The 12,728-nt window shown below is 43.6% G+C and overlaps 1 protein-coding gene across 1 annotated transcript in view; it reads right to left on the minus strand.

The window, feature by feature from the left end:
• Positions 1 to 12,728, minus strand: part of LOC124857913 (E3 ubiquitin-protein ligase HECW1) — a 210,636-nt gene that overhangs the window by 78,749 nt on the left and 119,159 nt on the right. The window contains exons 16-17 of the mRNA XM_047349491.1: positions 10,834 to 10,968; positions 7,343 to 7,457 (exon numbers count right to left, since the gene is read on the minus strand). Of these exons, the coding sequence (XP_047205447.1) occupies positions 7,343 to 7,457; positions 10,834 to 10,968 (250 nt within the window). The remainder of the gene's footprint in view (positions 1 to 7,342; positions 7,458 to 10,833; positions 10,969 to 12,728) is intronic.

The raw sequence follows: 12,728 nt of genomic DNA on the forward strand, positions 1-12,728 counted from the left end.
ACTGATTCTGCTGGACATAATTGATTCGGACCAAACAGGTTTCATAAAACAGAGAGAGACAAGATAATATTAGGCGCACACTGCTTGTAATGCATAATATTATTAAAAGAGGAACAGAAGCTGTAATATTGGGATTGGATGCAGAAAAAGCCTTTGACTCTTTCAGGTGGAACTTCTTATATAAGGTGTTAGAACAATTTGGCTTTAACAAAACATTTATCAAAACTATACAATCGTTATATTATCAACCCACAGCTAGGATCAAAGTTAATGGGAATCTTTCAAATGCTTTTACGTTCTAACAAGGTTGCCGCCAAGGCTGCGCCATTAGCCCACTTTTTGTAATATATCTGGAACCTCTCAGCCAATGGATAAAACAGAATGAAAATATAAAGGGAATACACATGGAGGGAGGGGAACAGAAGATAGCATTATTTGCAGATGATGTATGAATTTACTTATCACAACCAGCTGGGTCACTTCCAGCATTAATGAATACAATGGATGAGTTTGGTTTGCTGTCGGGATACAAATTAAATGCAAAGAAAACCCAAGTTCTCTCCTTTAATTACTCACCGGATTATGTGATTAAAAAAATATATAATTGGAAATGGGATTCAAAATCTCTGAGTTACCTCGGAGTAGTTTTGTCTCCAGCCATATATTAATTAAAATCTATAAACTACGGCCCTTTATTGTCTAGAATAACTTCGGATATGGGAAGGTGGAGTTTAGTCTCCTTATAAGTTTAACATCAAGAGTGGAAATGATTAAAACTAATGTCTTACCAAGATTACTGTATTTATTCTCAACTCTCCCTGTTGAAGTGACAGTCAAAGAATTTGCAGAATGGGATAAAATCATTTCGAGATACATATGGCAAGGAAGGAGACCACGGATTAGATTTAGAAACTTGCAGTTACCCAAGGATAGAGGGGGGTTAGCCCTATCCTGCCTGGAAAGCTATTATTTAGCGGCTCAGCTAAACCCACTCCTTAACGTATGCAATCTATCATTTTCAGCAAAATGGAAAGACATAGAATGTGCTATGTCACCCATGATACCACTACAACCCATTATAAATGATAGCAAATACACCTTGGGGAGGAGACAAATCCATGGTTGGGCTTTTCTCTTGATATATGGAATGACATTATATCAAAATATGGGTTGACAGAGCAAAGTAGAGTACTGAGTTGGATTGCACATGAATCAGATTTCAAACCTAATGTATCAGACAAAACATTTAGTAAATGGGAAAAGGCTCAGAGGATATTTGGGGAGGTGGTTAAGAAAAATACTGTACGAAGCTTTGAGGAAATGAAGAACAAATATGGTTTAAATAATAAAGACTTCTTCAGGTACTTACAATTAAGGCACTATATGGAGGAACTATTAAAAAAGATTAATTTAGTTGAGCTGGAATCTGGGATAATTAAGATGTCTATGCTAGCAAATGAATCAAATGTGGGGGAAAAAATAATTTCCAAATTATATACAGGTTTGGAAAATTTGAAAGGAAGCAACACAATATACATAAAAGTGAAATGGGAAAAAGAAGCTAACTGGAGGCTTTTAAAGGAGAATTGGGAGGCAACAGTGGAAAACATCTTGTTCCCTCTCATGGAGAGAGTTTGGCTGGAAGAATATTGTAAGATATTTCATTACACCAGCACAAAGAAAATACCAAGATACAAGATGTTGGAGGAAATATGGTGAAGGCAGAGCTGTCTGTCTCCTCGTGCTCTTTTCCCACAACTATTCAAGTGTCTTCTACAACTCATCAAGTGTCTGTGTTTATTGATTCAGGGGCAGACACAGAGTTTATGGATGAGTCATTCGCCAGAGACCTTGACATCAAGCTCATTCCCACATCTGATACCCAGAATGTTCTGGCGTTGGATGGCCACAGCATCAACAGTTCATACTATATAACAGAGGTAATAAAACTCACACTGGGGGGCAATCATCAGGACGAAGTCACGTTCAGGATCATCAATTCTCCAAAGTTACCCATTGTTCTTAGGGCCTCCTGGTTACAAAAACACAACCCTCACATGGACTGGCAAGCCCAAGAGATTTTGGGCTGGGCAAGGTCCTGCTCGGCCACATGTCTTTCCTCTGCTATCACAGACAATGTACCAGAGAATGACATTGAGGAAACATACCCCGATTTATCTAAAGTGCCTCATGAATATCATGCTTTGAAGGAGGTTTTCAACAAGTCCAAGGCCATAGCACTTCCTCCTCACAGACCCTATGACTGTGCAATAGATCTTCTAACAGGCGCATTTCCCCCTAGGGGTCGATTGTATTCATTGTGAGGACCAGAGAACCAAGCCATGAAAAACTATGATGAAGATTCACTAAAGGCAGGAATTATTCGACCTTCTTCTTCACCAGCAGGGGAGGCTTCTTCTTTGTGGGTAAGAAGGATGGGTCCCTGAGAATGCATAGACTACAGGGGTTTGAATGACATGACCATTAAAAACCGTTACCCTCTACCTCTCATGAACACTGCTTTTGGCCTAATTCAAGGAGCCAAGATATTTACCAAGTTGGATCTGAGAAACGCTTATCACCTGGTCCGCATCAAGGAAGGTGACGAGTGGAAGACAGCATTTAACACTCCCAAAGGTCACTACAAGTACTGGGTGATGCCTTTTGGGTTAACCAATGCTCCAGCAGTTTTTCAGGCCCTAGTTAATGATGTACTGAGGGACATGGTCGGTCAGTTTGTTTTCGTATACCTTGATGACATTCTGATTTATTCCCAGGACCTAGAAACCCACAGAAATCATGTCCGGGCTGTCCTCCTTCGCCTCCTTCAGAACCACCTTTTTGTCAAAGCTGAGAAATGCGAGTTTCACACCACAACCACATCTTTTTTAGACTTAATAATTTCTCCTGACCAAGTCATTGTGGATCCTTCCAAGGTCAAGGCGGTCTTGGAGTGGCCATCTCCTACCGACCGTAGGTAGCTTCAAAGATTTCTGGGGTTTGCTAACTTCTATAGACATTTCATAAGAAATTACAGCCTTGTTGCAGCCCTTCTCATCGCTCTCACGTCATACAAAGTCAAGTTTGTATGGAACGATGTGGCAGAAATAGCCTTCGTCAAGCTCAAGAACCTGTTCACGTCAGCTCCTGTTCTACGGTCCCCTAACCCCGACAAGCAGTTCATAGTGGAGGTTGACACCTCAAACGCTGGGGTTGGAGCTGTTCTAAGCCAAATAAATTTTGATGATCGTATTCACCCATGTGCCTTCTTTTCAGGACCTTGTCTCAAGCTGAATGCAATTATGATGTGGGGGACCGAGAACTTCTAGCTGTCAAGTTGGCTCTCAAAGAGTGGAGGCATTGGCTAGAGGGGGCTAAAGAACCTTTTCTTGTTTGGACAGACCATAAAAACCTGGAGTACCTGAGATCAGCAAAGCGCCTTAATCCCAGGCAGGTAAGGTGGGCTCTCTTCTTTGGAAGGTTCAACTTTTCCTTATCTTTCAGACCTAGAGTCAAGAATGGCAAACCTAACGCCCTGTCCAGAATTCAGGAACCCACAGAACCACAGACCACTGGGAAGGACGAGTTCATTCTCCTGGAATCAGTGAGACTCTCAGTCACAATGCTGGAACTGGAAGGAGAAATCAAAGACGCCACCAAAGATCTCCCTGTCCCAGCTTCATGCCCACCTGACTGGTGTTTTGTTCCGGATCGCCTTGTACCTAAGGTACTAGATTCATGTCATAATTCATGTCTCTTCTGTCATCCTGGTATCAGCAGGACGTTGCAGATGGTCCGGACTCAGTTTTGGTGGCCATCTCTAGTCAAAGATGTCACAGATTACGTCACAGCCTGTACTCAATGTTCCAAAGCCAAGTCTTCTCGTCGCCCTCCTGCTGGACTCTTATATCCACTGCCTATTCCTCCTCGTCCCTGGTCCCACGTCGCCATGGATTTTGTGACAAGTTTGCCAGTATCAAATGCCTTCACAGTTCTGCTAACTGTCGACAGGTTTTCAAAGATGGTTCACCTTGTCCCTCTCAAGAAGTTCCCTTCAGCCAAGGAAATGGGGGACATTCTGGCACGTGAGGTTTTTCGCCTTCACGGCATACCCACAGACATTCTCTCGGACAGAGGGCCCCAGTTCATGTCACGTTTCTAAGGAGAGTTTTGTTCCTTGCTGGGGATTACAGTCAGTTTATCCTCAGAATTTCGCCCACAGTCAGATGGACAAACTGAGAGGGCCAACCAGGAGGTGGAGACTAGACTTCACGCACTATGTGAGTCAGACGCAACAAAATGGTGTTGGACCAATTGTTTGCTGAATATTGGACCATTTGCACGTTGCTGGACACCACCAGGCCTTCCGACGTCATCGGCCATTTTGTATCCCAGTATAATCCCAGCGGGCACTGCGGCTGATAGGATGAGGCGTCGCAGCTCTGATGCCACAGTCAACTATATAACAGAGTATGAGACAGCCCACCATTGCCTTTCCAGCTGAAACCGAGACGCGGTTATCACGCAACTGGAGCATCAATTCTGGAGAAGGAATTCCGTGTGGACTTTCATTTATTGTCACCGTTGGCCAACGAGAAAACTAAGTGAATTATGCTTACAGGAATAAGAAGGCTTGTAAGTTTTCAACTTTACCGATCGAAGACGTAGGTTTAACACATAACCAAAAAAACCACGCAGTTTTCAAGGAGACGCAATTTTTCCTCCTTGTTTTATTTGTTCCAGTCAACTAGTGACGGTCCGTCATGTTTTTCACCTTTCTGCCAAGGAGGCCACATGGACGAAAAATGGACTGCTTTGCTGAGTATCCACGCGTACCCCCCCCCCCCCCCCCCCCGCCTTCTCTCTCCCTCTGCTCAGAGGAGACAACATCAAGTAAAATCCATCCTTTTATTTTTATTTCTTTATTAGAAATAGCGTGGGATAGAGTAGGTTAGAGTAGGTTTTAGAGCGATTTAGAGTCGCCACTTATAGTCTAATGTGTTCTGAATTGTATGTGCATGCAACCTCTTTTTTGAAACTTGACCGCTGTTGAATTTCGGAGGCCGCCAAGTCCCACAAGTTGTGTTTTTACTGTGCAAACACCTGAGTGCAGGTGCGCTGTGAAACTGGACTGCTATAATAACCTTATGGTGAAAATCAACCATTTTCTTTGTCTTCAACTTCGTGCTTTACTAGCTTTTATTATCCTTTGTCCTCTGGGTTTACAACTATGCTTGGAGAAAGTTAATGACTGCCTACGTCCCGCTGAGCTACACTTTGGGGAGTGGCCTCCCCGAGCTTCACTCAACCATGTTTCTTTTGTAATTTTGACATAACTGTCATTACTGCTGGTTTGATTCCATACACACCCACTGCTGTCTGTTTTATTTTGTTTAGTTAGATATTTTACCCCCTTTTGCGTAGAACTTTGCATGTTTGATTAGGTGAAGATTATTGAATTGGAAGATTGGATCAGGGCTGTTGATTTAATAAATATTCACATAGATAAAGAGAAGGCGTTTGTGTTTATTTTGTCCAGGAGTGATTTGTCAGTCAAAATAAGGTCAAAGTTGCCCACGTTTCGGCAGAAACGGTTGATTAAACAGTGACATCTAGTAAATAGTTATCAACTATTACCGAGAATTTACTAATTGTAATTATCAAGGGCTTTGAGTCACAATTACAATCCCAGAGGACATCTCTGATTTCGATTCATAAATAAGGGTTTTTGGTTAAGAAATTTACTTTGTCAAATTATGATTTTCAATTATAATTATTGATAAATATTAGTTAATCAATAATCATGATCCCAACAATGGTCTCAAAATTTACTCTGGGTTGAATATGCGGCCAACACCCTCCCGTCTAGTGCTACGGGGTTATCCCCTTTCCAAGTTGTGTTTGGTTTTCAGCCACCCATGTTCACAGTCCAGGAGAGAGAAGATGAGGTTCCCTCTCCTCAGGCCGGGACCCTAAGATGTCAGCACATCTGGAAAAAGGCAAGAAGGTCCATGATCAAGATGTCGGAGGTGCAGACACGCACAGCAAAGCGTCAAAGAGTCCCTGCTCCAAGCTACCAGGTGGGACAGAAGGTCTGGCTGTCCACCAAGGACCTCCCACTTCTGGTTGTCTCCTGTAAGCTGGCACCTCATTTTGTGGGACCTTTTCCCATATCCAAGATCATCAATCCTGTTGCGGTTTTCTTACGTCTGCCTCGCACCATGAGAGTTCACCCTACCTTCCACGTGTTCCAGATCAAGGCCTATGTGTTTTTACGTCTCGGGCCCACCTCCGGGTCCCCTCCACCCGCCCGTCTTCTCGCTGATGGCCCAGTCTACACTGTCCGGTGAATCATCCGGTCCAGACGTCAGGGTCGTGGCATCCGTTATCTGGTGGACTGGGAGGTCTACGGTCCTGTTTCACTGCTGTTATATACAGCCCTCAGACAGACAGATGGTGCCAGATTTTTGAAAACATTTGTGAGTAGTTATCCAGCGTTTCTTCCTGACTGATCTTGTTCCGTGACCTTGCCTTGCCTTACGGATTATTCCCTCTTGCCTGCTCCTTGTCTGACGGATTGGATTTTGGATTTCGGCTCTGTTTTCTGCCTCTGGTTTCATGCCTCTGCCTGCTCCTTGTCTGACGTCTCTAGCCCTGGATCTCGACCCTGTTTCTGTCCACGGATTTACGCCCCAGCCAAGCCCCTGGTTTATGCAACCTGAGCCTGTCCGGTTTTCAAGCCTGCCTGGATTCATTATCAAGAGGACAATCACAGCTCTCTGTGTTCCAGCCACAGCTTCAGCTGATTCCCCTGAGGTTCTGGATCACATCTTCTGGGTTCTGCTCCTCTTTATCAGACTGAGAAGGTTAGTGGCTTTACTTAACTCTGTTCTAGTCCTGAGTTTTATTCAGCCACTAACTTGCCTCTCTGTCCTCAGTGATTCGTGGAAGCTGGAGTCCAATACGATGGAGAGGCTGACCTTTTCCATCAGATTAGAATCTGGCATATTTAATAAGTATTGGAAAAATTGGATGCATTTTATTTTGCCATTGAGATAAGATTTTGTAGAATAATTTTGGGTTTGGGGGTACCCTTATAGTGCTACAGAATGTAAATAGTTTGTTTGTAGGTAATTCTTAGTGAGAAGACCTTGAGGAGAAGAACGGACAAAAAAACCTAATTGTAGGTTTTCATTGTTGGATGTTAAAAATCTGATGATTTGAAACATTAAGTGTGAAATAAGCAAATACAAAGGAACTCTGTGAGGGGTAGATATGTTTTCACAGCACTGCATGTATCATATGCAGTTGTTCCCCAGCAAAATGTTATGTCAGCGCTTACAGAGAGGAGTCAGCTGCTGTGGGTCAGTTTGATGGTGGCTGCGTATGGCTGCTATCAGGCTGTTACCGGGCCGGGCCATCAGAGAAGCCCCACGACTCCTGGACACTTCAGAGGCCTGAGTACACACACAGACAAGACACACTGCTCACTGACAGGCTGACAGCCATAGGTTTGCCTCTGGGCATCATATTCCTTCACATTTGTTGGGCAAAAACTATTTAGTTACAGCTAGATAACATTTAGCTGGCTGCAGGTCATTAGCATAACATACAAGCAAAAGTGTTTATTGAACATCACAAACAAAAACACTGGAAGGCTTTTTTCCCGCTAGAACTCCCAGTTATGTCTACATTTAAACCATCTAAGTGTGGATCTGAGGTTCAGTCGAAGAATTTGGAGTTAATCCTTGATTTTCCCCTTAACCTTTTGGAATGCACTAGGGAGCAATAAACCCACAGCATTATGCTCCCACCACCATGCGTGTCAGTTGGGACTGTGCTATTAGTATTAAATATTTCAAACATTATTCAATTCAATTCAGTTTTATTTATATAGCGCCAATTCACAACACATGTTGTCTCAAGGCACTTCACAACAGTCAGGTACATACATTCCAATTAATCCTAACCATTGAACAGTGCAGTCGGAGTTAGCTTTTTATTCAAATTGGATAAAAAGTTTTTCTATCTAAGGAAACCCAGCAGATTGCATCCACTCAGTGACTTGCAGCATTCACTCCTCCCGGATGAGCATGTAGAGACAGTGGACAGTCACTGGCGTTGACTTTGTAGCAATCCCTCATACTGAGCATGCATGTAGCGGTAGCGGAGAGGAAAAACTCCCTTTTAACAGGAAGAAACCTCCAGCAGAACCAGGCTCAGTGTGAGCGGCCATCTGCCACGACCGACTGGGGGTTTGAGAGAACAGAGCAGAGACACAAAAAGAATACAGAAGCACTGATCCAGGAGTACTTTCTATGGGAAGGAAAAGTAAATGTTAATGGATGTAGCTCCTTTAGTCGTTTCACCTAGAAAGAAAGAACAGATAAACTCTGAGCCAGTTTTCAAGGTTAGAGTCTGAAAGAGAGCACATAGAGTTTGTTACAGTTAAGCTCAGTCAATTTCCATGTCTAGGAGAGAGAAAGGGTTAAACACTAAAAGTCAGGGCTATGTGGATCATCGGTAGAGGGTGAGCATTAAGTTGTTGCCAGCAGAAGCTCGGACGATTCCCCTCTCCAGAAAGGTGTCACAGGCAGACACAGAGCCAGGCCAGGTGTAGCTTCTAGAAAGTGAAAAGAGAGAACAAGGTTAAAAGCTGAAATGACAGCAAACAATGCAAAATTGGAGAGTAGTGTGAGAATGTAGCGAAGAGGGTGAAAGTGGTCGTTATGTCCTCCAGCAGCCTCAGCCTATAGCAGCATAACTACACAGATAGTTTCAGTTCAGATTATTTAGTTAAACGGCACTTATTTACAACAATGTCGTCTCAAGGAACCCCACAAAGGGTCCCACTGATGGTCATTGTTATACTAAAAACCACAAGGATTGGGATACCTCTCTCTGTCAGACTGATTATAACCATTGGAAAAGAGAAGGGGTCATACAGGTAGCAGAAATGGAGGTGCAAACAGGACATTATTCTTGTCATTGTGGCCAAAAACCTCAACCTTTGTCTCATCTGACCATGAAAAGTTCCCCCAGAAGGTATTTGGCTCTACCATGTGGGCAGATTCCAGTTCATTGAAGATTTGACTCTAGGTGATTCAAATTTTGTTCTTGAACATCTTCTTCTAGACCTACTTTATTGCAGTTCTTTTAGCTAATGATCTTGGATTCAGCAGCTGTTTGGCTCCAAAAGATTTTCCTTGGACTTCCCCGTTGTCTTCATAATTCTTTAAACCAACAAATCTTGTCAAATAAATCTTGTTATGATGAAAAAGAGAATCTACCAGCAGTTAATTTAAATCCATTCCTAAACCTTCAGCACCACTTGATTACACATTTAGATGACTCTATGCACATATATGACAGTGTATGGGTTAGACAACATCCACAATAAGGCCTTTAACAATGAAAGTACAGGGGTTGGACAATGAAACTGAAACACCTGGTTTTAGACCACAATAATTTATTAGTATGGTGTAGAGCCTCCTTTTACGGCCAATACAGCGTCAATTCATCTTGGGAATGACATATACAAGTCCTGCACAGTGGTCAGAGGGATTTTAAGCCATTCTTCTTGCAGGATAGTGGCCAGGTCACTACGTGATACAGGTGGAGGAAAACGTTTCCTGATTCGCTCCTCCAACACACCCCAAAGTGGCTCAATAATATTTAGATCTGGTGACTGTGCAGGCCATGGGAGATGTTCAACTTCACTTTCATGTTCAACAAACCAATCTTTCACCAGTCTTGCTGTGTGTATTGGTGCATTGTCATCCTGATACATGGCACCGCCTTTAGGATACAATGTTTGAATGGATGCACATGGTCCTCAAGAATGGTTCGGTAGTCCTTGGCAGTGACGCGCCCATCTAGCACAAGTATTGGGCCAAGGGAATGTCATGATATGGTCCCCCAAACCATCACTGATCCACCCCCATGCTTCACTCTGGGCATGCAACAGTCTGGGTGGTACGCTTCTTTGGGACTTCTCCACACCGTAACTCCCCTGGATGTGAGGAAAACAGTAAAGGTGGACTCATCAGAGAACAATACATGTTTCACACAGCCCAGGATTTGCGCTCCTTGCACGATTGAAACTTTTGGCATTGTCATGACTGACCAAAGGTTTGGCTATAGCAGGCCGGCCGTGTATATTGACCCTGTGGAGCTCCTGACAGACAGTTCTGGTGGAAACAGGAGAGTTGAGGTGCACATTTAATTCTGCCATGATTTGGGCAGCCGTGGTTTTATGTTTTTTGGATACAATCCGGGTTAGCACGTGAACATCCCTTTCAGACAGCTTCCTCTTGCGTCCACAGTTAGTCCTGTTGGATGTGGTTCATCCTTCTTGGTGGTATGCTGACATTACCCTGGATACCGTGGCTCTTGATACATCACAAAGACTTGCTGTCTTGGTCACAGATGCGCCAGCAAGACGTGCACCAACAATTTGTCCTCTTTTGAACTCTGGTATGTCACCCATAATGTTTTGTGCATTTCAATATTTTGAGCAAAACTGTGCTCTTACCCTGATAATTGAACCTTCACACTCTTACTAGTGCAATGTGCAATCAATGAAGACTGGCTACCAGGCTGGTCCAATTTAGCCATGAAACCTCCCACACTAAAATGACAGGTGTTTCAGTTTCATTGTCCAACCCCTGTATGTCATATAACCATTTCCCACAGCGAAAACAACAACTCAAATAAATCAGAAAAAGTACAAACTTAGCATATAACCTGTTGAAAAAGAGATGGATGGAAACTTTCTAGCAGAACGATTCCAAAATAAAAGGAGTGATGAGCAGGACTGGTTGCTGTAAGTACCTCTCCAGCGCTGTAGCTTCGGAGTCTCTGCAGGTGCTGTCTGTGAGCAAGGTGGCCTGGCAGTCGGCCGTCCTGCAATGGGATCCGAGGGTCGATAAAGGTTGTGGCTCGGCTGTTGTGATCCACAAAGAATGACTGGAGGAAAAAAGGCAGAATAATCTTTGACATGAAGCTGTTCCTAAATGATCTGCAGTGTTAGAAAATAAGCAAAGCTGGAGCAAACCTGATTGAGGTCTTTCCCTTTTAAAACAAAGTTTCATCACCAGCACGATTCTAACATTTCATTTAAAAACACCTATTCAGTCTCCAATGGTCAGAAATACTGCTCAAAAAAATAAAGGGAACACTCAAATAACACATCCTAGATCTGAATGAATGAAATATTCTCATTGAATACTTTGTTCTGTACAAAGTTGAAAATGCTGACAACAAAATCCCACAAAAATCATCAATGGAAATCAAATGTATTAACCAATAGAGGCCTGGATTTGGAGTCACACACAAAATTAAAGTGGAAAAACACACTAGAGGCTGATCCAACTTTGATGTAATGTCCTTAAAACAAGTCAAAATGAGGCTAAGTATTGTGTGTGGCCTCCACGTGCCTGTATGACTTCCCTACAACGCCTGGGCATGCTCCTGATGAGACCACGGATGGTCTCCTGAGGGATCTCCTCCCAGACCTGGACTAAACCATCCGCCAACTCCTGGACAGTCTGTGGTGCAACGTGACGTTGGTGGATGGAGCGAGACATGATGTCCCAGATGTGCTCAATCGGACTCAGGTCTGGGGAACGGGCGGGCCAGTCCATAGCTTCAATGTCTTCATCTTGCCGGAACTGCTGACACACTCCAGCCACATGAGGTCTAGCATTGTCCTGCATTAGGAGGAACACAGGGCCAACCACACCAGCATACAGGTCCTTCTCAAAATATTAGCATATTGTGATAAAGTTCATTATTTTCCATAATGTCATGATAAAAATTTAACATTCATATATTTTAGATTCATTGCACACTAACTGAAATATTTCAGGTCTTTCATTGTCTTAATACAGATGATTTTGGCATACAGCTCATGAAAACCCAAAATTCCTATCTCACAAAATTAGCATATCATTAAAAGGGTCTCTAAACGAGCTATGAACCAAATCATCTGAATCAACGAGTTAACTCTAAACACCTGCAAAAGATTCCTGAGGCCTTTAAAACTCCCAGCCTGGTTCATCACTCAAAACCCCAATCATGGGTAAGACTGCCGACCTGACTGCTGTCCAGAAGGCCACTATTGACACCCTCAAGCAAGAGGGTAAGACACAGAAAGAAATTTCTGAACGAATAGGCTGTTCCCAGAGTGCTGTATCAAGGCACCTCAGTGGGAAGTCTGTGGGAAGGAAAAAGTGTGGCAGAAAACGCTGCACAATGAGAAGAGGTGACCGGACCCTGAGGAAGATTGTGGAGAAGGGCCGATTCCAGACCTTGGGGGACCTGCGGAAGCAGTGGACTGAGTCTGGAGTAGAAACATCCAGAGCCACCGTGCACAGGCGTGTGCAGGAAATGGGCTACAGGTGCAGCATTTCCCAGACCTGGGCTACAGAGAAGCAGCACTGGACTGTTGCTCAGTGGTCCAAAGTACTTTTTTCGGATGAAAGCAAATTCTGCATGTAATTTGGAAATCAAGGTGCCAGAGTCTGGAGGAAGACTGGGGAGAAGGAAATGCCAAAATGCCAGAAGTCCAGTGTCAAGTACCCACAGTCAGTGATGGTCTGGGGTGCCGTGTCAGCTGCTGGTGTTGGTCCACTGTGTTTTATCAAGGGCAGGATCAATGCAGCTAGCTATCAGGAGATTTTGGAGCAGTTCATGCTTCCATCTGCTGAAAAGCTTTATGGAGATGA

This window comes from Girardinichthys multiradiatus, chromosome 21 (assembly GCF_021462225.1).
Source record: "Girardinichthys multiradiatus isolate DD_20200921_A chromosome 21, DD_fGirMul_XY1, whole genome shotgun sequence".
NCBI classification, from domain to species: Eukaryota; Metazoa; Chordata; class Actinopteri; order Cyprinodontiformes; family Goodeidae; genus Girardinichthys; species Girardinichthys multiradiatus.